The sequence below is a fragment of the Arvicola amphibius genome, chromosome 8 (genome assembly GCF_903992535.2).
Source record: "Arvicola amphibius chromosome 8, mArvAmp1.2, whole genome shotgun sequence".
Classification (NCBI taxonomy): Eukaryota; Metazoa; Chordata; class Mammalia; order Rodentia; family Cricetidae; genus Arvicola; species Arvicola amphibius.
Window position 1 is genome coordinate 15,795,637 of NC_052054.1, and position 27,753 is coordinate 15,823,389.

At 44.9% G+C, this 27,753-nt stretch overlaps 1 protein-coding gene across 1 annotated transcript in view; it reads right to left on the reverse strand.

Annotated features, from left to right (window-relative positions):
* The window catches only part of Plekhg1 (pleckstrin homology and RhoGEF domain containing G1), a 135,798-nt gene that overhangs the window by 53,742 nt on the left and 54,303 nt on the right, over positions 1–27,753 (reverse strand). Inside the window, 1 exon segment of the mRNA XM_038340543.1 lies at positions 988–1,088. Coding sequence (XP_038196471.1) covers positions 988–1,088 — 101 coding nt within the window.

The window sequence follows — 27,753 nt, forward strand, 5'->3', positions numbered from 1 at the left end:
AAAGAGGGATAGGGCTTAGCTTGTAGTATGTTTGAGCCACAGAACAAGGGTGATATAAAGTTTTATGATGGCAGTTCACTGTGTCAAATGCACACCTTCAGTGGGAATGTTTTGGTGCTTGCTCTTGTGATGACACTGAGCTGGACCTTTGGGTATGTCAGCTAAGAGCTTCCCCACAGCCACAGGAGATGGCATCTCCTGGCATGTGAATCCATTTGTTCATAAAAGTGTAAATGTCTCCCACGGGTCAGACAGCTGTTTGAGATCCATTGGCATTAACCAAACACATTCTTGCTCTTGGAATGTTTTGTGAGAAGCCCATCATAACACATGTTAGATATGGTGGGATGCCAAAAAGAAAAAGTAGAAGAGATGAGTTGTATGTGTGTGTGTCCCAGTATAATTTTCTAGCCCAGTGCCCCCTCCACCTAGAAGCTATTTAATACAGATGTGAACTAAGTTATTTGAACTGGGGGCTGCTTAAAAGGTAAAGGTGCTTGCTGCCAAAGTCTGGGGACAGGAGTTCCTTCTCTGGAACCTACGCGGAGGAAGGAAACAATTCCTGCAAGTTTTTCTCTTCCTGTGACACATACACACATCGCAAATAGATGCAAGAATATTGTAATAATTTGTAATGCTTAATTATCAGTGAAATGGAATTATTGTTATAACTTAAAGAGTTTACTGTTTGTCTCTTAGGCCCAGATCACTCTAGGCAGAAGAAAGCATGTTGAAAATCCAGCATCAGGGTCAATTCTGGAGACCAAGCCAGTGTGATGTTCAGATGCCCCATTTGCGCTCTGTTGTGCACAAAAGATCTCAGTGATCTTCCAGGGAGCTAAGTCTCTTCTCTGAGCCAGGAGGACAGAGAGGGACAACATTTGCGAAACTGAACCAAGGATTATGGGTAGAGATGTCTTAGTGTGTTCTATCGAGAGAAGTTCACAGTCTTCTGACACGAGAACAACCTTTAGGGTATTGACTTACCTATTGAAGTGGTAGATATCTTGAATATTTCCAAAAAGAGCAGCCCTATCTTCAGTCCCCAGGGGAAGTTTTGTTTGGTCCCGGATGCACGCAAGGTAATCCTGTGAAGCCAATGAGAAGGATGCCTTAGGACTCCTGATCTCTTCTGACATTTTTAATATGCAAGATGAATCACTGGCATCTGTTTCAAATAATTATGATACGAATGCACTCATTACCTCCATCACAGAGTACAGACAGATTTTCTCTCATTAGTGAGCATAATACTTGCCTATTAAAGAGCATGCAGCTGTAGCAAGGAGAGAGAGTATGGCCTACATTAACACATCCCCCACCTTCCCACTCCATCAGAGCTTCCTTCTATGGATGCTGGTCACAGTCAGTGATAATGTCAAAGTTTGGGCAGGCTATTTCCTATGCTCTTGAATGGTTTATGTGATTAAAAAATTCAGGGGTCTCAGGGAATAGCTCAGTTGGAATGTACTTGCTGCACAAGCGTGAGGAACTGAGTTCAAGCCCTGGCACCCACATGAAAAGGCTCATCATGGTGACAATACATGCTTGTTGTAATCCCAATACTGGAAAGGCAGAGATGGGTCCATTACTGGTGCTTGCTCATTGGCCAACCAGCCTAGTTCAATTATCCAATCCCAGGCCCATGAGGACCCTGTCTCAAAAACCAAAGCAGACAGAATTCGAAGAACAATACTCCAGGCTGATGATCTCTGGATTCCACATGTACTGGTCATACACATTTGAAGTTCAGATAGTGGAAAATCAGAAATAAAAGTTCAAGTGTGATAGAGTTGTTTAAGACAAATTGTTAAGGCTTAAAGACATCAGATACTTACACATAGGACCAGATCCCCACGGCAACTTGGGGACGTTTAAAAACTAAGCACATCACTCACCTTTGTTAAGTGTGTTAAGTTAGATGATTGAACCATGGGGAATGGAAATAATTTCCTATGTCTAACACTTAAACAGCTCTTAAACACATCCCACACCAGTCAGACGCACAGAGGGTTAAGCCAACATGGCCCAGATGCTGTCTGGGTTGCCAAGAGACGGGAAACTGCCTTCTGTGCTCAGGAGTTCATAACTCAATGTTCCTCTCTCCACAACTGCTGAAGAATGGACTCAGTAGGAAGCAAGGACAGGATTTAAAAAAGAAAGTGAGAACAGCTGAAATAACGTAAAATAAAAAAATAAATACAGCCCCCTCCCCAGGACTGTACACTGTAGCTCCACTTCCTTCCAAGCACAAGATGTGATCTGCAAGCATTGGCCCGGGGTGAGGGGGTATGCTACAGCATTGGGGGGAGGGTACATATGCAAAATAACAGAGAGCACAGCTCTCCTCTGTACCCTATATTCCAGCAGACCACAAGGCAGTGCACAGAAGAACCCCCTGAAAGAGAAGCTGGGGCTTCACCCCCATCGGGTTCTCATCCCTATGCCTTTTCCCAAGCCACACTTATTCTCCCTCTTTTTGTCCCTTCTGTAGACAGCAAAGGCTGAATTGTCACTAGCTTCCTAAAGTAGCACGGTTCATACCCCAACATGTTTTCATTCTGGTCCCTTTCCTCTTAAAAGTATTACCACACATGACTTTATTGTCGTTTTAAGCAAGCTTGGTTGGAAACTGCTTTTCCTTTCCCCTCTCTCCTTCCCTCCATCTCTCCCTCTCTCCCTCCCTTCCTGGAAGTGAACATCTCATAAGAAATCAGGCTCACAGGGTTTCAGTGTAGTTTGCTGGCTTTTCTCCCGGCCCCGCCCCCACAAGCCAAGCTCATTATCACTCAACCAGAGGGACAGTGATAAGGAAGTTCTGTATGCGTAGGGGAGTTAATGTCCAGCCCAAGAGCAGCTACACAGGGCTGAACTGAAGCAACAGTACATTTGAACAACATGTTCGGCCTGCTCTTCATCAGAAAGCACTCACTGAGAGCAAGTGGGATGGTTCAGTGGGTAAAGGCACTTGCCATCCATCTGATGATGACCCAAGTATCCCCCAGAACCCACAAAGTGGTGGACAGAACCAATTCCTACGAGTTGTCTTCTGACCTGCACACACAGGCTATGGCTGGCACTCCTCCCCAAAGAGATGTCAAACAAAACAAATTAATATTTTTGTTAAATTATACATGATACATAAAAATGATCTAATACTCAACTCCACTCCATGCCTTTTTTTTGAGAGTACCTTAGTACGGCATTAGTGACTTAAGATTTATTATTTTAATGTGTGTGTGTGTGCGCGCGCGTACTCCACAGAAAGTGTAGGTGCCCAAGGAACCCACCTTGTCTGATCCCCCTAGAGATGAAGTTACAGGCAGTTGGGAGCTGCCCAACCTGGGTGCTAGGAAACTAAACTTGGGTCCCCTGGAAGAGCAGCAAGTGCTCTTAACCACTGTGCCACCTTTCCAGATCCTAATTAGACATTTTGAAGAAATACTTTGAATGTCAAATTAAGGAAGTTAAACTAGAGACCCTGGCCTGTATTGACTCACGAAGCTGGGATGGTGATGAATGCTGATTCACAGGAGTGGTTATAGCATGCTGGGAAGGAAAACCCAGTTACAACCCTGGAAGAACTGCATCTGCTGCTGGAGATGAAACCTGTGGCTCCCCCCCCCCCCCCGACAGATCTCTGGTGGACAGTACTTGGAAACGCTGAGAGTTCATGGCAGAGGCCCTATGTTTAAAAGCGGCTTGCTTTCCTGACATCGCCGAGAAAAGAGGCCATTAGGGGTCCAGATTTTTGTAGGTCATTCTAGATAACAGATCAAAGTGGGATGGCCCTACTCTGACCATAATTAAGTCTCTTAACAGGGGACGTTAACCCTGAACCAGTTTACGGGAAGCGACTGTAGCATGGGCTGCCCTGGCAGCTGTAATCATCTGAAGCCAAATGAGAGGCTGGAAGCGCAGCCAATAACAGCTCGCTCTGGGCTCAAATGACAGAGCAAGGACATCAGTGAACTCAAGAGAGCCCATCACTGGCTTCATGTCAGCACCTATGGCTCTCGTACGGCTCGTAACCAACCCACAGAAGGCTCTGTGCTGGAAAGAATTCTTGGCTATGAATTCTTCACTCTGCATTGGGGGTAGGAACAGCAGAGACACTCAAAAGGAAAACGTTCTGCCACTCAGTTTCACTCTGAGATTTAAAAATCTGCTTTAAAGTATCCAGCTTTTAAGCAGTTTATGTCCTCAAGATCCCCTTCCTTGAATAGTTTGTACATGACTGTTCTTCTGGCTTCTTATTTGAAATATCGAAAGAGAGTCTAACCTAGTGCCTGTCGAGGTGTGGGAGCAGACAGAAAGCAGTGGCAAATCCAACAACAATATAAAGAGAACCTGAAGAAGCAAGTTGACACTTTGATGTGAGTTTGACTGTGTTTCTATAACTGGCATGTCTTTTTAAAATTTTAAATTATTTAAAAAAAATTATTGTTTTTATTTTATGTGCATGAGTGCTTTGCCTGCATGCATGTCCATGTCCACCACAGGCAGGCCTGGTGCCCTTGGAGGGTCAGAAGAGTACATCTGATCTTCCATGGACCTGTTGTTACAGGTAGTTGTGAGCTGCCACAGCGGGTGCCAGGAATGGAACCCTGATCTCTGGCAGAGCAGTCAGTGCTCATTAAACACTGACTCACCCCTTCAGTCCCACAATTGGCATATCTTATTCTTCCTGTTTAATATTTTACAAAAGCAAGCGTGAGTGACAAAAGCTATAAAACAGCGTACGTGCACACACATTCACACAAACATAAAACACACACACATATACACACACAGAATCATATACTCATACAACATACACAAATATACATAAACACATACAAAAGGCACATACACATACAAACACACAAACATACACACACAAACATAGACACACAAACATATACACACACAGAATCATATACTCACACAACATACACAAATAGACACAAACACACACACAAAGCACATACACATATACACACAAACACATACACACAAACATACACACACAAAACATACACACACAAACATATACGCACACAGAATCATATACTCATACAAACATACACAAATAGACACAACACACACACAAAGCACATACACACACAAACACAAACACACAAACATACACACACAAACATATACACACACAACATATACACACACAGAATCATATACTCACACAAACATACACACAAATATACACAAACACATACACAAAAGCACATACACATACACACACATACACAAACATATACACACACAGAACATATACACATTCACACAAACATACATACACAAGCACACACATGACAGTTGGAGAAATCCTGGTCTAGATAACCATGCTGCAAAGACACACAAAAGGTTGTTGTAGAAAGTTCTAGAGATTACCTGGACATGTCTACAAGGGATTCATAGACAGTTAGCCACTGGCTTCCCTAACCTGTCTCTTCTTTGCGATTGTGTTTTCAAATCTTATAAGCTGCTTAGCAATTACTAGAGTTTAAACCACAGTGAAGAAAAGATAGTTACTTATATGAAAGACAGCGAAAGGGCCTCCCAATGGCTTAGATCTATATCCTCCTGCACTCTCTTCAGCTTGGCGGTAGTCCCACCATGGAAAGGATACTGGAAACCTCTTCCTAATCCTCTTGCTTATCCATCCACCCCCACACAGTGGATTTCTTCGGCACATTTGGTCCAGCTCCTGCTGTGAACACTTTGCAACCCTACTCATTTGATAGAGCTCTTACATCTTTCCTTTCCCTTGGTGGTGATGGCGCTGCTTATTTTGGAGAGAGCATCATCTCCATTTCCCAGAAGCATCACTAGCCACCACCTGGTATGTGTTGGGAACGCCACTGAAACTAGACTGACCTATATCTGTATATCGATTTACAGCGTAAAAGTACACTCTTCTCCACTCAGCCAGACCTTTCACCTGCTTTTTCTGAGGGCATTAAGAGCGGATGCCAAGTTCTGTTTTACAAGCTAGGAGTTTACAAACTGAATCATGTAGATTCCTTTTCTTTAAATAGCTGGAAATATAAGTGTCAACAAACAGGTCCTGTACAGTTCTGGCTAAATAACTGATAAGTGTCCAGTAGCGAAGGGCCCACATATTCAGTAGAGAAGGAAATCACACAGAAGTGGTCAATTCCAGGAAGGGATTATAACCCTTGGCAGGAGAGGAGACCTTTTAAAGAGACACTTGTGCTACCAGACTACTGAAAAACAATGAATTTCAAAGAACCAAATTTTGGTGGACTTCCACACTGAGGAGAAGAGAAAGGCTGAAGCCTGGGTGCCAACCAGAGGAGAAACTTGCCTCCCAGGAGGCAATCACCCAAGAGGTGGATCCATGATGGACAGAGACATACCTTGAGCAAGACTCCTTAGTTCTACATGCTCGCTGCCCTTCATGCTCCCTGTGGACTAGAGTCGTTGGATGCCTTTATATGTTTTCCTTCCCAGTGTCCTCCACATTGAATAGGCCTAGTTTTCTCAGCTTTTCACTCTGAATTGTTGTAGGTGTTGTTTTCTGTCCTATCAATCAGCTCTGTCCCACCAGCCAGCTCCCCAAATAATCACACAGAGATTTATTATTAATTATAAATGCTTGGCTGATAGCTTAGGCTTGTTAATAACTAGCTCTACATCTTAAGTTAACCATATTTTCTTATCTACATTCTACCATGTGTCAGTACCTTTTTTTTTTTTTTAGCATATTCATCTCCTGCTTCCTTTGCATCTGGCTGGTGACCTGGTGGACTCTGACCCTCTTCCCAGCCACTTCCCAGTTTGTCTCCTCCTTCCTAACTTCTTCCTGCCTACCCATTGATCAGTAAGCTCTTTTATTAAACCAATCAGAAGGCGTCTTTTCAAAGACACATCGTCACAATGTATGAAAAGATTATTTCATAGCAACTTGTTTCTTTAATTGACATACTGGGGGCAGGCAGGCTGAGCCTAGTTTTGCTAGGGTGGCCATGGTCTAGGATATCAACCTTAAAAACGTCAATAACAGGAAGGGAGGCTTCATAAAGGAGAGGGGAGAGTAGCCAAGTCCCTGAAGATGAGGTTTTAAAATAGAGAAAAGAAAGAAAGAGACCACAATATACAGGTCGCTAGAAATGAGGTTCAGGGCAACCAAAGTCAGGTCCCTGAATGGAAGTGGCCATAGCGGGAAGGAATGTTCAGAGTTGAAGTTGGCTCCAGAAAGCAAGACTTGTGGAGCCCATTACTACTAGAAGGCGAGGCCTTGAACTGATGGGAAGATCCTGGAAGCTGTCGCCAGCTGTGCAGATGGTGGTATTACAGGGATCAGTAACTTAGGAGACCACAGAGGATGGATGCGTGCTTCGTGGTTGGCTTTGGACCCCCTTTCCCATTTCCTTGGTAACACTAGAAAAGTAAACACTGGCTTTGGCATTCTTCAGCCCCTTGGTCAAAAATAAATACCTCTAGCTTTGGGAGGAGACATGACGTTCTCATCTACCCCAAAGAGTAAACATCACATACTATTGTCTCCTTTAAGAGTTAATCTAGCTGAGTCTGTTAGTCTTCTGAACAAGACAAGTCCTCAGAGAAGACAATTTCACCTAAAGGCATGCCTACAAGATGGAAGGAATAATCAGTCCTTTAATGAGAATATACATATATCCTCTGCATTGTGACCTGATATTGATAATGGTGGCACAAACACATATGTGATATATATTATATATATTGCATATAATATATGTGTGTGCATGTATATAATATATATACATACCACACACATACATACATACATACATATGACACCAGTATCAATATCAATCTGGCCCCTTTCTCAGTCCTAACTTTAAAAAGTGTAGCTTCCCCTTTCCCTTTCTGGTATTTCTTTTTCTTTTTGGATGCTTGCCAGAAGTCTAAGCATGCCTTCTCAGCTACTCTGGGATTTCCTACTTGTCCTCTGAAGCCCCCTGCCCTCTGTCTGACACACACATCTGGTTCCTGCCCTGCAGCTGCCTGTTGACTTCCATTGCTTAGCACGCAGGGCCTAACTCAATGGCTTTCTTCCTCATCTCTGTTTCCTCTCCCCTGGCAGCTGCTGAGATTTACTGCTTGCCTGCCCTGTCTTGTTTTCCTCTCAGACTCTAAGAAAATTGTCCTGAAGCTTCTTTCCAAGTCTGTTTCTAGGTTCTTTTCTTCACAAGTCTAAGAATCCAATAGAGGGAGCTCCAAATTCCATAGCAACGGTGACAACAACGAGAAGATAGAAGGAGACTGAAGAACGCTCCAGCATCAGTGTTCAGAATACAACCGCAGGGAGGCTGGTTAGACCAGAGCAGCCACATAAGGGAGCACAGAGCATGGCCTGAACCTGAGAGGGGTTGGGAGGAGGGGCATTTAGGAGGCGAGGAGGGTGAGGGAAGCCAGTGGGTCCAATAAGAGGCGTGCTTTGAGCAACTTGTCTACTACTTGTGGGTTTCAAGACAGGGAAGTCTAGGGTTCCCTCTAGCCCTCCTCATTTTGTCTCTGAGGAGAAACATGCAGTTCTACCAGCTCCCACAGGAAACTTCATTGTCCACCGAGGCAGCAGGTGGGCTGGAAGGCACCGAGTACACAGGACCCTTGGGTTTCCTCTTTGTTGGGCCATAGCAGGGAGGCGACTGGGCCAGGGTCCTAGGCAACTGCTATCTTCTATTTTTCCCCTTTACTTTTCCCCAAGTGGTGGGCCTGTGAAGCCATAGTAGGGTGATCACAGGCTTGTCTGGCAGGCTGGGGGCTTCCCAAACCGAGGTGAAATATTCACTGACAGCTGAGGATTTGTGGTGAACAGAGACAAAACTTTTGACCTACCACACATAGACAGTCGGGCTTTGTATGCCTTAGCCTGGCCCTCTGCTCCCAACAGGGCGTCTACCTCGTAGCCACTGTCCTCTGCACAGAATGCCTGGAGATGGCTACGCCTGATAGCCTGAAAGACTGGCTTAGCATCACGGGCCTCTGCCTGAACCTCCGCATGGTCACCTTTGCTCTCTATCCCTAAGGTAACGGAACAGAGGGTAGCATTGATCTGGGGGGTAAAGATAACACAGCAGCCCTGGACACGCTAAGGTTATGATGACGGATGAGGTTAACATCTCCAAGAAATCCCCAGGACTGGTGTTACCTGTGAGCAGTTGGCTAAGAGGGCTCTGGCCCATCTATGAAGATTTGGGGTCCATCTTAGGGACTGTTGAGAGAAAGCTGGAGCTAACAGTTCTGTGTTTCAGGGTTAGAGCCCACACGAGTGCCTGCTTATGAAACGTGATTTTAGGGAATCTCAGGGCTTGCACTGTCCAACCTCAGTAGACCAGCAGTGTACAGCCACTCAGGATCTCTCTATCCTAGCAGGAGCATGGAACAGCTCCTCAAAATAGAGGCTTAGCAATGAGTATCAGAGATGCAAGACTTTGGGTATTGCAGAAACAGTGCCCACCCTGATGGTGATCAGACCCTGAGTCAAGGTGAGGAGAAGGAGATCCCCTGGATTTAAAGCACAAACCTGCCATGATGCCCCCCACCTCTCCCAGAAACAATCTCAGGAAAGTTGAGCAGGAATGAATGTCTAACTCCAATGCTAGAAGGAGATATTGACCATTTGGAAGAGGGGTAATCGAGTAGTGTTAGATCTGAGATATTTGGCTGTAGAAGAAGGGACATAGGAACACCAGAGATAATGCTGGTCTCAAGTCGATGGCATGAAGCCTCACATCCACAAAGACCAGGTGGGGAGTGCCATGGACACACACACACACACACACACACACACACACACACACACACACACACGGGATGCCACAAGGATCTTTCTGTATCTCTGAAGAAAGGGGGGGAGAAGAAGAAGAAGAAGAAGAAAGAAGGGGGGAAAGGAGGGGGAGGACAAAGGGGGGAAAGAAGAGAAAGAAAGAAGGAAGGAAAGGAGACAGAAAAGAAAAGAAAAGAAAGAAGAAAGAAAGAAGAGAAAGAAGAGAGAGAGAAGAGAGAGAATAGAGAAGAGAAGAGAATAGAAGATAAGAGATAATAGAGAAGAGGATTAAAAACAGAAGAGAAAGAGAGGGAAACCAACAGCAAGAGGTGAAATTAAAAAAGACAAAATGGGGAGATGGAAAGAGGAGAAAGGGGAAGAGCGACAGGTTGGGAGTGGGGCTCACACCCCAACATTAGAGTCAGGGGGCAGCCCGCATGCTGACATGAGGTCAGGTCTCATTTCAGGTTTCTTAATCTCTCACACAGAGCCGTCCCATTGACAATGTGGGGATGTCTGCTAAGGACTCATGTTTGATAAAGGAAGTAATAAACCGGAGGTTTCAGCCTCATTACTTTCTATAACGTTTTCAATACATGAAACCAAGTGAAAAAATGCCAAGGAATGGCCTCTAGTCAAGCTGTTGACAAATGACACTCGCGCTTGCTCAGGGGCTCTCTATTGTCCCCCTTCCTCCCCTCTGAGCAAGATTTCTTCCGGGAGGAGCCAAGACACTAGACCTGTTGGAACCGGGATGGGGGAGGATGGGGCAGAGGCAGGGAACGTGGAGGGCAGGCTGGCAGCTCTCCCCCAGAAGAGAAGCCTGGGAAGGAGGAGGGAGCATGGGTTTTGTTAAAAAGCTGACCCGTTGAGTAGAAAGACAAGCACTACAGCTGGGAATGTTGGGTTGGTCTCCTAAAGGCTTTACGCAGAACAGAGTCCACAGAGGAGAGGTCTATAAAAAAATCGATTCAATTATTCATCTTTTCGTGCAGTTTTTGAGACATGGTTTTGCTAACTGCCCAGGCTGGCCTGGGACTTTCGATTCTCTCGCCCTCAGCCTCCCTAGTAGTTCCTATTACAGACACAATGTGCTGTTGATTCTGCCTAATAGGTTAAGAGTTCTTAGTGCTCAGGGTGGCCATCTTTTCCTTGCCCTTCTCATGACCATTGTGGACCATCACTAGAGCTCACTGGTCGGCCAGTCTACTGGAATCCATGAGCCCTCGGTCCAGGAAAACACCCTGTCTCACAAAAACGAGCTGAAGAGTGATAGAGGAAGACAGTGATGCTGACCTCTGGTCTCTGCACGCATGTGCAAACACGTGGATGTACTATCCTTCCCCCACACATATGTGAAACATGTAAACACCTCTATCCTAAAATATGCTCAGTTTTTCCAAGGTCATCGGCCACATTCTCGTGTTGTAGAAGCTCTTGTGAAATAAAGGGTGGACACATGGCACCCTGCCAGAAATGCTGTTGAGGGGGGCCAACTGTTTCTTTCCCTCCTAGCCCACACCTCCTATTCCTTTAATCGTACCAGGATTTCTAGCTACCGAGGATGTGAACAACAGAACAGAACAAACAAAACAGGAAAGCGTTTCTAAGGCAGTCTATATGCCTTTGCATGGAGTTTAATCGAACATTAACGAAAACTTCAAGGTGGGCTTCCGGAATGTCTACTCGATCCCCTAGGAAAAGGCACGGAACCCAGTGGACACTGACCAGATCAGTACAGGAAGAAGTCTGTAGGGGGCGTGCCGTCTGGGACAGGCTTCCAGCCCCAGTCGCTTCAGATCAGCCCAGAGTGGAGTCACCCCTGAGAGACACCAGTTTCCAATAAACCAGGAGATCCCCACACACGCATGATACACGCTAGTCTCCTTATTTTAAACCCACGAGGACAGTAACTTAGCTTTTGCTCTTGCTTCTTGCTTTCCTCAGCCTTTTCTGTCTATAAAACTTCATCAGCTTAGCTCATCAGGTCACACATCCCATTTTAAAGAATAAGGTGGCGCCTGGTTCTCAAGTGCAAGTCAAAACCCATTAACAGCCTGGAAACAAATTTGTTGTGTTTTGCCTTTTGACACAGGTAAGTAGGGGGAGGGGGGGGCTAAGTAAATGTTCTCTTGTGATTTGTTCTTTCGTTTTTATTTTTGAGACAAGTTTCTTCGTGGTGGCCCCTGGCTGTCCCAGAACTTGACTTGTAGACCAGGCTGGCCTTGAACTTGCAGAGATCCACCTTCCTCTGCCTCCCAAGTGCTGGGATTAAAGGGCGTGCGCCACCACCGCCCGGCCTTACTCATCCTTCTTGTGTCTTTCTTCCTCCATCTCTTCTCCTTATTTCTTTGTCACTTAGTTGATTTCCCGTAGCATTTTAAAAACTTGCTTTTGACTTTCCTAGTACCAAACTAGGAAAGAAAAGAGACAGAGGCAACTAGAAAAGGCTATGCCCTCAAAGAAAAAAATGCGGAATGCCCAAGGACATATTGGATGGATGCGAGATGTTGGCAATTCTTTTAAGTACCTGAAATAAGAAGCCGATTCATCTCCATCACAAGCAGAGAACGACTGGTACTATTTGAGTCATGGTACTTCGGGAAAACCAAATAAATCGTAAAGGGGGTTTTTATATTGTGGAAAAATTAAGCATCAGTAAAATAAAAGTACATTATAAGAGAATTAGGATCCTAACTTCCCTTCATGGCTATCTTTTATCTCATCATTATTCTCGATATTACTGCTAGGTACCGACTCTCTACTTTATCTACGTCGTCTCCTTTGGTTTGCACCACACCCTCAGCTGTTATTGATTCCCTTTCTTTGGAAGCATAGAAAGTTCCCGTCATTCTTCCGGGTTTCACTCAGCGAATAAGTTACAGCGTGTGTGTACACCTGGACCTGCTGGCCAGCCACACATTGAAGCCCTGCATCCCATGTCCAAGGCTTCAGACTTTAACACTTATCTTAAAAAGCGGGGGAGGGACATTTGTCACTGGTTTATTCTAGGGGTCAAATGTAGTTTTACTCGGAATCTATCAAACACAACTGCCCTTACTTACCCTGCAGCTACCCTGTGCCGGGACCACTGCAGGCTGCACCTGAAGCCCCTACCACTCCCATTTCACACCCAACTCTTTGCTGTCAGCTGTTTTGCACACACTCATTCCTGGTACGGTTTTTCATCAGCTAATCTCCACCGTATCTGCTTCCTGCCTTCTGTTATCAACATTTAGACTCTACTGTGTCTCCTGACCTGCTCATGCGTCCAATTCCTTCCTTCTCATTAACCTCTGCTCGCAACACCTTTAGGACACACAGCCGCTTCTGCCTGCCGCCTACAGTTTCAGTACCGTGCTAATTTTCAAGTCTCAAACAACAAGCCGGAAACAGAAACCAAAGCCAGTTCCATGGTAAGAGCCATATACACATATTCTCATTTGTCCCAACTCCCTCCATGAGCTCCAGCTCCCTTCAGGAGCCCCATCTCCTTCCATGAGCTCGGCACCTTGCTTTGCTTCATGGATTGTTTAAAAACTTCCCTAGCCAGAAGAATGACTAGTGATTTAAGCCCAAACATACCTACGTCACACATTCGATAATAACCTACATCCTAACCAGAAATTAATTTTAGGAACTTTGAAATAGAGACCAAGTAACGGCCCATTCAAACAGATATGCCTTTCCCACATAGACACTGCCAATTATCACTTAACTTAAATTAGACAGTGGCAAATCATATCAACTACTTGATAAATTAAAGTACCTCCCCAACTAGTCTACAAAGCCTGTAAGAGCCACACAGCTAATTCTCCTAGCGCGCCTTCTCAGGGCTCATCCAATGCAGAAGAAACAGCTTTAAAGACAAAGCCTTGTGTTGTTAGTGTTGAATTTCTTGGAACTCTGACCCAGACACAAAATGGGTTTCAATTGGCCACCAAGGTAGGGGCTACCTGGATAGAATTTTCTAGAGGGATGAAAAAGGTAGAGGAGGAGAGCTCAGTTTTCCGTTTACTGAATCACACAGATGGGTACCGGGGCCCTTGATGTCTTCCCGTCTCCTATCACAGAGGGTTGGGGAGCAATCACTACTTCAGCACCATTGTTGGCACCCGGTAGCAGAGGAGCACATGGGAAAGCAGAGCTTAGTATACAGTTCAGCGTGCAAGTAGAGTTTGCTTGCTTTCGAACCAAAAGTGGCTCTGATTTTCCTTCCCTCACAGTGCTTTTGTGGAAGAAACCGACAACCAGAAGGCCACGCTGGAGCTACTGCCACTGGCCAGTGCGTGCAGAACATCTGGTGCCAGATACCTAGCATAGGGCTGGGGTGGTCATCCATGGAAGGACTGGCTTTGTAGGGTTCCCCCTAAAGAGCTAAAGCAATGGAGTCTTGAAAAGAGGTCAATAACCACCATGCTTCGGAGTTCAGAAGGGGATGACTGGCAGGCGGGTATGCTAGCATCATATTGTGCCTGGAACCCATCTGGAGCAAGATCTTCCAAGATGAACCCTGCCGCTGGTCTCAAGTGGCACACTCTGTCCTCACACAAACTTGCTGCCTTACAAGAAACGGAAACTGCAATTATGTGAAAAGCACACAGTCTACTTTTGTTCAGATCATGAAGTTAGAGCTGGGGATATAGCTAACTGGCAGAGCATTTGCCTAGCACCCCACGAGGATCCCTGGGTTCAATCCTTGGCCATGCAAATGGACAACAAATTACTACTGCTATAGCTATCCATATAATGTCTCAAAATACCACCTCTGCAAACCTTGTCCTGTTAGTGCATCCACTCTCCAATCTCTTTGGCTACTATCCTGTCTCTCAAGTTCTGAGTAATAAAGAGGCCTGTAGGCAAGTATATGGGGCATTTTTTTCATTATTTAATGATTTATGTGGGGAAGGGCCCAGGCCACTAGAGACAGTACCACCCGCACTGGACAGGTCTTCCTGAGAGCTAACAAGAAGGTGGCTGTGAGCCCGAGGAACAAGCCAGTGAGCATGGTCCTCCATGGGTTCTTCTGCTCCAGTTTTCTGCTTCCAGTTTCCTGCTTGAGTACCGGCCCTGACTTTGCTCACTTTTGTTTCTGGTGCCTCTCACAGCAGTAAGGGAGGGAAACAAGCTAAAACACCAGCTAGCTCATTCTTCCACGGTCCTTTGTTCCTGTGCATCTGGGGCTCTCCTGATAGTTATGTTAGTGATTTGCAGGATATTCCCTCGTCTCCCCCTGGGGCTCTTGCTCTCCTCACACACAGCATGAGGAGAGGGGGTGGGAACTGCCACTCCAGATCCCTCATGAGAGAGGCAGAAGGAGTCTCTGCAATGTGAGCATCTGCTACCAGGGTAAGAGAGCCAGAAAAGGCAAGGGTTAGGAAGGGCCTGTCACTCTCTGTCAGCGGCAGGAGCTGCATAGAATTTCAAACCCAGCTCAGCATTCCTCTTGGTGCCCCCCCTCCTTTGTCACATGGGGCCGGTTCTACAACACCACCTTCTGGAAGAGGAACAAAGACTCTGAGCCAGCTTCTCCTTTTTAAACTCTTCCTCACACTGGTTGAAACTCCTGCCTCAGTGCAGAAAAGAAATGCTTTTCTAATCAAAAGAGTAGATTAACCCCACCCTTTGCAACACCATTGTCCAGGCCTTAGCATACCCCAGGGGGAGTGATTTATCCCATCCCCGGCTTTGTGCAAATGGAACAAGACTCCGCATTCATTGTAGGCCAGCTCACAAGCCCCGCCTCACTCTCATCCCACAGACTGACTGCTGGCCGTCTGAGTGCAGGCTCAGAGGCAGGGCCTGCTCCAAGACTAAGAGACACTAGCAGCTTTTCTTGATGCAGAAAGAGACTTTTTGAACCTCTGAGCAAGCTTCAGTAATTCCCTGATTAGAAAACAACTAGTTTTATTTTCATGACAATGGCTTAGTTCCACAAAGATTAATAACAACGCAAGGACTTTGCCGGTAACGGCTCCACATCAGCCCTGTGATGCAGAAGGCCTAATCTACAATAACAGGGCACTGTTTGTCTGTGTTAATTAAAAATAACAGAAGGAAATATTTTAAAGTATAAAGAATGGCCTCTCCCAGCATGCGTGCGTGCGCGCGGCACACACACACACACACACACACACACACACACACACGCACACGCACACGCACACGCACACTCATCGTCTGCGACAAATGGATAGCCCCTTAAGGCAGTTTTAGGGAAAAAACATAGTCTGCAATCCCTTCTCCATTCCTTTGTGACTTCTTTTTGAACAGGTTGCTGTACACATAAGCCTCTACAAACACGCTCTGGGCTTTCTTTCTTATTAGTGCTGCCTGAAAGCTTTCCCCTGTTTTTCACTCACTGTGTGTCCGTCCACTGCCAGAGTCCCCTCCTTCCATTCCTTAGTGCACAAAAACATATTGATCTCAAGATCCCACCTCTAGACCAGAACTACAGCAACTGATAACTTGCTGAGAAGGAGAACTGGCCTTGCCCAGCAAAGATGATGCCCCTTAACTGCTTATCTGATACAAAGTCCTGAGACCATATATTCATGAACAGCAAGAACTGACCAGCAGGTTGTACTTACACATTGTCTGTCTGTCCTCTCTGTGTATATGTATGCATACAGCAGAATGTGGGGGACTTCCTCTGTCATTTCTAATTGTTATTACCAATCACTGAACTGGAAAGCTTGCTATTTCCAGCTCTGCTGGCTGGGGACAGAGCCCTTGGGATCTAACTCGCCCACCTCACTCACCTGCCCTCCCCTCCCTCCCTCCCTCCCTACCCTCCATCCCTCCTTCCTCTCCTCCGCTCCCTCCCTTCCTCCCTCCCTACCCTCTCCAGTGTGGGTTCTGTGATTCTGGGCCCCATGATAGCAGAGAAGCTGCGCTTACACACTGAGCCACCTCAGTCTCATGGGAGGTGGCTGTTGGTCTGGTCCAGGAGTTTCTGGCTGGGATGGGACAGAGTTCTGGAAAATGGACAATAGTGATGGTGACACAATGTCACAAGTGTATTTGCTGCTGGCACTGGGGGGACAGAACATTCAGTTGTTTCTACTTTACTGCCACTAAAAAACGATTTAGAAAGTTAATTTAAAGGAGCCTCATTTTGTTTATGAAAGATAAACATCAGGCAACAATATTTTCGATGCTGCCAAAGCCATTACAATATGACCATATTCTTGCTAGTTATATCTATCATAAAAGGGGCTGGATTGATGGCAGTAGTTACCGCGTTTACTGTTCTTGCAGAGGACCCAGGCTTGGTTCCCAGCACCCACATGGTGGTTCACGACCCATAACTCCAAGGGATCTGACACATTGGTTTGACCTCCTTGGGCACCAGGCACACATACATGTGGTACACACACACACACACACACACACACACACACACACACACACGCACATATAGATGCAGGCAAAACACTCATACATATAAAATAAAATAAATAACTCTCGAATGCTTCAGTTTTGTCTGGACTTCAGTTCACTAACAAAGTTCATCAGTGTGATTGAGATGAGTTTGCACCCATTCCATAGAGTCTAGCTTTAGTCTTTTGAGGAAGTCTTCCCTTGGCTTGTTGGCGCTGGCACACCTACCTCATCTTACCCCTCTACTTGCCGTAGGCTATGAAACCAAGTAATTAAGCTTATTTTAGACATGTAGGGTAAATAGGCTCTTAGTGACAGCCTGGGCCTCTTGGGTAAAGACACAGGGTTTCCTGTCTAGTGTTTGAAGATATCTATTTGGCAGCTCAAAAGACACATTTGTGTTGGGCTGGGCTGCATTCTTGAGAGCTTGAGGCTGGTGGGGATGTGATTGCCAGTCATCTGTAGATGGGGGCTTTCTAAATTAGACTCATTTATAGAGAAAGAAGCTGACATCAGACTGACCCATTTGTTTCTGGACACACAGCTGAGTGTCACATGAGCCCGGAGTCCAGACCAGGAGCTTTGCCCATTAAATCAACCCCAGTTTCGGCAAAGCCCAAATTAAAATCTGAAGGAAAAGATTCATTCCACTAAAAAACTTTTGGCTATGTTAGAAATGAATTCCAATTCTATGTAGGTATGTAAAGTATGCTCAGAAGTACAGCGTGCTATATGTATCTTGCAATTAAAAACTCTTTGACTTTATTTTAAATTAGATGTGTGTGTGTGTGTGTGGTGTGTAGGCATGTACACGTGGGCGGTGCAGGTTCTCGGGAGGCCAGAAGTGAAAATTGGATCTGCTAGAGTTGTAGTTACAAGCCGGTGTAAGCTGTCTGATGTGGGTGCGATTAACCAAACCTGAGTCCTCGTGGAGAGCAGTATGTGCTTTTAACCACTGAGCCATCTCCCCAGCCCAGATGACATTATCTTTCTAAAGTAAAAATTTAAGGGTCAGTGAGATGGTTCAGGATATTAAAGTACTGCTGCCAAGGCCCGGTGGCCTGAGTTTGTGTGGTTCCTGGGACCCAAAGGAACCTGTAAGTTGTCTTATGACACACAGACACATGAACACACACACACATACACACATACACAAGCAAAGTTAAGATAATTTTCTTTTTAAAATTCTTTTTCTTTTCTTTCCTTTCCTTTCCTTCCTTCCTTCCTTCCTTCCTTCCTTCCTTCCTTCCTTCCTTCCTTCCTTCCTTTCCTTCTTTTTTCTTCTTCTTCTTCTTCTTCTTCTTCTTCTTCTTCTTCTTTTTTTTTTTTTTGGTTTTTCCAAGACAGGGTTTTTCTATATCCTTGGCTGTACTGGGACTTGCTCTGTAGACCAGGCTGGCCTCAAACTCATAGATGTCCTCCTCCTCTGCCTCCCAAGTGCTGGGATTAAAGGCTTGTACCACCACTGCCCAGCCAAGATAATTTTCTTAACTAAAACTTTGATATAGATATACAGGTCTGCCAACATTATAACTTTTTAAAATCTACCAGAAATGATTGGCTTTGTACAAGAGCTAATTGCATGAATACTCATTTAATGAGAATAATGACTCTTCCCTAAGATGTTGATTGTTTTCTTAGCACTATAGCCATGGACACGAAGGGTTCCAAACTCTCCATCCCATTTCTTTCAGATGAAAAAAACTTGAAAAATTCTTGGGAAATGGCAAAGCAAAGGTTTGGATTCAGTGCTGGAGGCTTTGAAAGCCCATACTTTCATCATTTTATTACATCCCAGAGGATGAGAGGGTGACTGATGCTGCCTTTAAAAGCTACTGTTTGCTTTATAACAACAACAACAACAACAACAACAGTCTCCCTAGGACCATGGACCTCTATGTTGAATGACTGATGGAATACGGGGGGAGGGGGGGGCAGTGAGAAAAACCTTCCTCCACCCCACAGAAGTGATTCCATCAGCCTAGGTTGCAGTCAGGGCTGGTCAGGACCTGCAATGTTCCAATGGTCTCCCCAGTAGCCTCTGCTCTAGAAACTCCCTGCTTAGGTTTCTGTTACTCCTCCAAACCAGATTTCTCAAGTGATAGCTTTTAATTGCTCAAATAATAGCCCCTTTGAACTGTTTACAAGGGCTTACTACCCCAGGCACAAATCTACCTGATGACCGGTAATTGTCTGTTTCTCATGGGGGGGTCATTATGTTTGATTAATTCCTAGTTTTGAAGTAGGAACTTTCTCTAAGTGGATGAACACAAAGTCAGCTTTGCGCATTCTGGATGGTTTGAATGCGAGTACCTTTACCTATCCTATCAGTAGCCTTCCTGTCCTTGTTTTGTTTTAAATAGGACTTGGGAGGCAGCTCCCACCTAGAACAGAGGTGTGTAAAACCAGAGGGACCAACTGGTTTGCCAATGGCACGTGTGACAAACCCAGGAAGACCTGTTCTTGCAGGAGAGGGCAAAGTGACTTTTCACCTCAAAGGTGACCTGTTCTAGAATTATTGGGGGGAAGGGTAGGTTGGGGAATGCTTTTGCCTTTCTCCAGGATGGAAATGACCCAGACTTCTGTGGATCCCTTCATCTTATTCTCTGGATTTGCTCACTAAAGATAGACAAAGATACAGACTCTTTCTTTCCCACACACCCAAGCTCTACATTTTCTTTTTGTTTTGTTTTGTGAAAGTCTGAGGCACAGAGAACTAAGTCAGAAAAGCAGCAAGCAGATTGCTTCCAGGAAGCCTCACTCATGAGTTTTTGGGAGGTCTCACCTTAACTGGTATCTGCCAGGCATTTCGTCGGTGCCTGCTAGTTTGTTTTCTTCCACTTGTTTTGAAGTGGCTCTGCTCTGCCGCAACCTCCCCTACCATGGTGGACACTGAGGAGCCCCAAATAAACAATTTCTCCCTTTAATCCTTTCCTTAGGTATTTGGGGTCACACACAAAAGCCACTGGGCTATTTTTTATTTATATTTTAGCACTAAAAAATAGGATTTTAGCAGTTCTAGTCAAGATGCTGAGTAGAATGATGTCATTGGCCTTAAGTGGCAAAATAATCTTTGCAGAAGAGGGGAGACCACTGAAAGCCACGAGCACAGTTTAATAGCGGAAACACAACAGCCAAGCAGGCTGTAAGCAGGCAAAAGCTGCCGTGGTCTGCGCGCTATGGAGCAGGGGTGCTTGGCCATTTTCTTTGTCTTCAGGCCTTTCTCTTGATCTGGGTAAAGCTCCTCCTCCACAACTCATTTTACCAAGTGCAGGCAACACGTTTTGTTTGGTAGGCACATCTGGGCAGAGGAAATGTCTTTCAATTGCAAAGGCTGGCTTGTGTACAACATAATCTTCTGAAATCTAGGCTAAGTTAGGATATCCCAAAGAATAAGTGGGTCATTTTTGACAGGACCCTTGTTCGGAAAATATGAATGTGTGTTCCCGTGTATCGTATGTGAAAGAACAATTAGACATCAGCTTAAAACCTCAAGCTTCCCTTGTCCACTCAGCTTGCGTCTAGTTCTAGAAGGAAGGCAGGAACACAACATGAAGGCACACCTCACCTAGCCACCAGCTACCATCACCGTAGTCTCTATTCTCCATCCACGTCAGGCCTTTCTCCTCCATCATAGCTCATGAGTGGAAGGTCTCCGCCCTTAGAGCCGGCCGTATCGTTTTCTTCTGCCCTTTCTCCTGTGTTTCTGATTTCTCATTCTTTCCCTTGCTTCCTTTGATGCTCACCTCTTCACATACGAGGTACGGGGCCTGGGAATCTGGTGGCTTCCACAGTCAGCTTCAGTATTTTATTTTCCAAGGTCACAAATCACATTTGTGACAACATGTGCTTAATTATCTATCTAGTTATATACATAACTATGCATAAACCATGCACATATTATAACTGTGTATGAACTAATTATAGGTACTATAACTAGTTGTATATATTGTAACTATGTATAAACAATGCCTCCAGTTTTGTTAGCTTCCTTTTTTGTAAACGTTCTACAGATGGGGTTTTTAAAAATATGTAAGCGCTTGTTGTATGTACTATAACTAGTTATATATATTATAACTATGTATAAATGATGCCTCCAGTTCTGTTAGCCTCCGTTTTGTAAGCCTTCTACTGATGGAGTTTTGAGTTTAGTACCCCTGTAATGCTCTATCTCTTTAAGAGACAAGCCATGCCCACTCCTTTCCTGCTTGCAGTCTCAGCCCCACCTTCTCTCTTCCTGTCTGTTCTCTTGGAGAGGCAGCTTCTGCCTCTCTCCCCACTTCTCCGCTCCCTCCCTCCCTCCCTCCCTCCCTCCCTCCCTCCCTCCCTCCCTCCCTCCCTTCTTCCCTCCCTTCCTCTCTCCTTCCCCCTTCCCTTTCTACCCTTTTCCTTCTCCTCTATAACCAATAATGTCCAATGTTATTCTTTAAGGTGTGTCTATCTCTGTGCCTCCCACCCGCCGCCTGTCCATTTGTCACCAACCTGGCACCAGCCACCTTCCCTGCAGTGTAGTCTCTGGGACAGGCTCCTTTCGGGTCCCCAGCAGTCCCGTGCAGCATCATCTGTGCCTCCCACCTGCCGCCTGCCCATACAGCTTGCCAGGGACCAGCCAGCCACCACATGGCTGGAGACCAGCCAGCCACCACATGGCTGGGGACCAGCCACCTTGGTTTGTGGACCTGCTGCGTGGTATCGACCCCGCAGCAAGCTGCCGGGGACCCGCAGCAAATCCATTACAACCCCATTTTCCCATAATTCTTTCTCCCACAAGAGACTTTGCAAGGAGACCGATTTTAAGCAACACATGTATCCTATTATAGCGGAACTGTTAGGCATTTTGAAACTCCTACAGCTTTTTCCCTCTATCACCTGCATTGCCTTTAGTTATCTGTTACAGGTGTTAGAGTCCCATCTATAATCTATATGGAGTGCATGCATTCTTTTTTTTTTTTTTTTTTTTTGGTTTTTCGAGACAGGGTTTCTCTGTGGCTTTTGGAGCCTGTCCTGGAACTAGCTCTTGTAGACCAGGCTGGTCTCGAACTCACAGAGATCCGCCTGCCTCTGCCTCCCGAGTGCTGGGATTAAAGGCGTGCGCCACCACCGCCCGGCCAGTGCATGCATTCTTATAACCAGAGCAGAACAAGGAAGATAGCTCTATGAATCGAAGCCTGCCTCTGGACCAGCAGCACTCTGAATAGCCTTAGACTGATCTCAACTACTCATCTGAGCCCCAAGTTTCAAGAAACTCCAGGACTGTGAGAAACTCAGGGGCAAATTGTGCACTATGTTGAATTCAGTCATTCTTAGAGAGATTCTAGGATGTTATTATATCCATAACTATTATGTGCATTGGGGATTATTATGTGATTGTCATCAAGTTCTTAAGTAATTTGAAAAGCATACCCTGATAAAGGTTAACAACATAGACTATTTCCTGAAAGGCTCTCTCCTATAAAGGTACACGTTGGCTCGGTTTGCTATGGAATGCGTCCATGGTAATGTGGATTTGGCTAGTACCCAGCTTCTCCTTGCACTAGATCAATTTTAACGACCTGTTTTCGCATTGTTTACTTTTTCTTCAAGTGCTCACACTCATCAAAATGCCCTTAGAATTGTCTTTAAAAGTAAGGCAGTGCGATATGAAAGAAAAGACTCACATTTCTTAAGGACTTAAGCAATGAGCCAAGAACCTTGAAACTCCCACATGCAATTTCGGTAAGTGTTTGGTGTCTGATACATTAGGCCCTTCTGTCCTTTAATTCCCTTCTATCCATAAGGTTTCCAGAACACAATCAAGATAAACAGCCTGTGCATTTAAACCAGGCTGTACCAAGCAGCTCTCTTTTTTTTAGCTTGAAGTATTAATGATGATGAATTCCAAAGAGCTTCAATGTAAGTTTCATGGATGGGATGGGTAGGAAAGCAAAGGGGTATGTGTGTGTAATTAGGGGTGATGGGAGAAAGTAGAGAGAAAAAAGAGTCATAGAAAGATACATTGGTTTGAATCTTATCTGAGCCCTAAAGGAAGACCTCATTTATAATATTTTATGAGGACCCATACACATACAATCATATTTAATTTATATGCATATAATATATTCAATTTATATGGGTATATAAATTCCATGCCTGATGTATGGTAAACAGTTCAGTTGCTGCTAAGGTCATTTTTAGGGATTTCTTTGTTACAAAGACACAGTTTGGGCAGTTTCAGAGCAGCAGGTACATGCAGGTTTATAGCTGTGGGGTTCTTTTTAGTTGGGACAATAACAACCGCAGCACACAAGCATTATTGATACCTCTCCTATTTTTTCTTTATTAGTTTTGGTGGTGGGGGTGGGGGATCAAATGGTGTAGATTTGCCCGTGAGACTGTATTTGTTACGTATAAAGCACACAGTGGAGAACACTAGCTGTTGATAAAAATGTTTCCTATCTCCTTTGGGGACACAGCTAGAACGCGTGTCCCTGCCTCCCTTAGAGTCTGGTGAGAGCATCCGACGAGGTCCTCCTTCCCACATTAGCTGGTGGTAAGTGGAAGAGAGGGACGCTCATAGTTACTCTGCACTTCTAGAGGTGTTTAGGTATGAGAGCGAGGCAGGGTGGGGATGAGGGGTCAGACAGTAGTATAGATGGCAATAATAATAGTGAAAAAGGACAGGAACGCATTAAAGCCGATTCTATGTATACTACAGTCTATGAAAAACATTGCTGAACATATAGTGTCTACACAAGCAGGGGATTATCAGGTTTGCTCCCAAAGGAATCTGGAATGATTTTAAGAAAGACCCCTTGCACTCGTTATGATGAGAATTCCTAGAAGACAAAATGAAAAGAAGCATCCACACGAAAGTGCTCAGACGCCACATTAGCAATGTTGATGAAATCATGGCAAGTACTACAGTACAAATTCTTTATTAAATCCACCCACAGAATAGGCCCTCACTTGAAAAGCTATCCCGTCCCAGGTCTGACAGTCTAGGAAGGAAAGCTTCCATCTAAATGAGCCTCATTAAGAAGCATCAGCATGATCAATGTTGTTTAAGCTAGAGGGAGAGTTACACACCGAGGGCTAAGCAAGAAAAATGACAGTGAAATCTGCCTTTCTGGTCAGCCTTGTAGCTCAGTACATAGCCTTTCTCCTTTGGTAGCTGTGTGCAGGGCATATGGCTGATCCAAAGAATCCCCACACAGCCATTTCCACACCCAACAATTCCGCCTTTCCCAAGATCACTGGGTAGCTGAGCCTTGTTAGAAACGGTTGTCCTCCATGGCAGGGTGTCCCAGAGCAAAGGCCAGCTCAGATGCCATCTGTCCCAGTCACAGATGCCTTGAAAGGCCCAGAGCACAGCATCTGGGCAGAGCTTGCTGCACAAGCTCCCCGGGCTGGCTTTGGTTTTCTTCTTGCATTCTGTACACACTCGAGAGAAGTGCCATTGTCCCTCTGACAGCTGTGACACCACCTACACCCTTCTCTAAGCTACAGCACCAGGCAGAACAGCTTTCCATGAATCTCCTGGAACCAGGCATGGAAATCATCCTTTGCTCTTTGCCTGTCCTGACACTATCCACTTGATAAACAAATGTACCATGGGTAGAGGTGGATGCTTGACCCCCTGAACAAGTCAAAGCCTTTATTTCACTTTATTCTACCCCCCCTCCTTTTTAAGGCAGCATCTCATGAATTCCAGGCTGGCCTTGAACTCACTGTGTCAGTCATGCCTACTGGGGCATTATTCACAGCGGCCAAGATTTGAAACCAGTCCACAGTCCCATCTACAGATGACAGGATAAAGGAAATGTATCATCTACACCCAAGCAGAATAAAATGATGTCACCTGCAGTAAAATGGATTGAACCGGAAGTCATCACGCTAAGTGATATATCCAGATTGAGAAAGATAAAAATTACATTTTTTACATGCAGAATTAATCTCTCTCTTTCCTCCCCCTCTCCCCACCCCCCCCTTACACAGAGGCATTCACACATGTGAAACTAGAAGAGGAACTATTTGTGGGGAGAGAGGGGTACAAGGGAGGGTAATAGGGAACAAATATGAACAAAGCTGATTATAAAAGTATGGAAATACCATGACTAAACCCATTAGTTTAAATGCTAAACAGCAGATTTTGCACACAGGCCCACATTATGTAGGCCCTGGGAATTGAACTCATGTTGTTGGACCCCTCTCACTGATCCTTACAAACAATATTTCAAGACTTAGACTGTTAAAATTTTGTACATTAAGGCTGTAATACTCACTTCTTAGCTTTTTTTTTTAAACAAAGATAAAGGTACTTGGAAAGCATTAGGAGTCTCTGGTGTATGACAGGAGGAAAAGGTTCATGTTTATACTTATTTTATCCATCCCCCACTAAATATGTCTTTTTAGATCCTTAGAGATGACCTAATTTGGTACCTCAGAGTTCAAAGATGCCATTTGCAGTGCGGATGCAACTTCCAATTACACAGCATTATATAACATTCTGAACTATTTTAAAATTCACTAAAAGGGTAAAAGAGGCTGTGAGCTCTATCTGAGGTCCAATCTCATGGGGCTCGCAAAGGCTTTTTTTTATAGATCATTTAGAAAGATTAAAAGAATCCTACCTTGCCCAGTCAGTCAAAGACCCATTAAACATGAAAGAGACCCTCTGGCTACGGATTCCCTTCTCACCACAAAGTGTACGGCTCGCTATTTTACTTTCAACTTGTTTTCATGTTTATTACCCCATTTCATCAGTGACCGATGAAATATAGGAACCGTATATTTGGCTATGGCGACAGCCAAAATCAGATCTGCCCTTTTCAAATGTTAAAGATACAAACGACAAAGGGGTTGAAGGGAAAGGAGCAGGGAATGAGACAGAGTCACTGCGGTAGACGGGACAGGGGTCCAGAGATGGAGGTGAAAATGCAAGGCGTGCATAGCAACGGGGCCGAGAAAACCAGCACACACAGTCCAATGTTCCAAAAGCTTTAGGACTCAGTAAGGACATGTAGATGTCATCACTGCTGATAAGAGAAAGAAAAATATGGCCTGTGCATTTGGATAGGTTTAATATAATATCTCCATAGGTTTAATATGATATCTCCATAGGTTTAATACAATATCTCTGCACATGGGAAAGAAGGTCTTTTCTCTGTCTGTATAACCGGCATGTGGAACCCAACCCCCCAGGTTTCAAGGTTCTCTTCTTCGAAAGCAGCTAGCTGGGACAAAGCAAATTGCATCCTGTCTCTTAAATCAGTGTCTGTATCAAGAACGTTCACAAAAATCTCACTGCTCATAAACCCTAGTGACCAAACCTCAGCTTGAGCCGTGGAGATTCTGTTCATAACGTATATAGTTAAAACGTACCGCTGCCAGGAAAATTCATTCGGTTGGAAATGCTACTGATTGATAGGTAAGCAGAGTAAAACAAAAGCCTAAGTTGGGCTCAGAGAACGGAGGCTCTTTCCGGTCTGGTCCTGTCTCTGTGGAGAGAGAGTTAACATATCAGCATGGATGCAAGCTCACCAGCCTCGTGGAGAGAGCATCTGCCCGGGGCAAGGTAGGAACAACTTGGACGGCGTCAAACAGTACTGATAGGGTGAAACCTGGGTAGGAAAAACCACCTCTCCCTATCTGGTTTCTCTCATTCATATCTTATGTCTTCTCACCCAAATTTTATCAAGTAGCCTTGACAAAACAAAACCAAGAGTCTTCACGGAATAACAGTTGAGTAACTCAAGGTTCCTTTCTTAGGAGATGAATTTTGAAAATGATAAGAAAAAAAAACAAACTGAGCACAAACCAATAACAACTTTACTAACGTTAAGTTTCTGAGAGGTTGTAAAGTTGTTGGCTGTTTCACAGGTATTTCTTCTGAAGCACAAATGATATCATGGTGGAAAGGTAGAAATTGAGCCACTTTGGTCCGTTTGGTGCCACATACTGTTTTGGATGAACATCAGCTAGCTTTCTGTTTTTACTGGGAGTGATGTCATAACTGCTTTTAGGATACAGTGTCTGGCTCTGTCATCCATGGAAGTCCACACACAATCACGCTTTTAAATTTCATTTTCTAAAGCTGTAAGCGTATGTGCACTAGGTGGAGAATGTGTTCGTCAGCAAGCATCCCACAATATTCTGAAACACGGTTTCCATAGAAAGTCTCAAAGAGTAGCTAGCATGGTGGCACACACCTGTGAGTCCCAGACCTTGGGGATTGCGGGAAGGGGGTCTAGGAGTTCAAGGCCAGGAAAAAATCTAAAACAGACTTTAGAGAGAGAGAGAGAGAGAGAGAGAGAGAGAGAGAGAGAGAGAGAGAGAGAGAGAGAGAGAGAGAGAGAGAGAGAGAGAGAGAGGGAGAGAAAGGGAGAGAAAGGGAGGGAGAGAGAGAGGGTATTTGGTGCATCACTAGGCAGCAACATGAGTAGCTTTGCAATGCACAGATTTACCCTGGAAGTACTAATATTTTTGAGAACGAGCTAATATCTGAGCTCTACTTAATCTTTACCCCTGGGAACTGATCTATAACTCACAGTCAAATAATAGCTGAATTTTCAGGGGATCTGATCTGGCACATAAGGTGAGCTAAGCTCCCATTG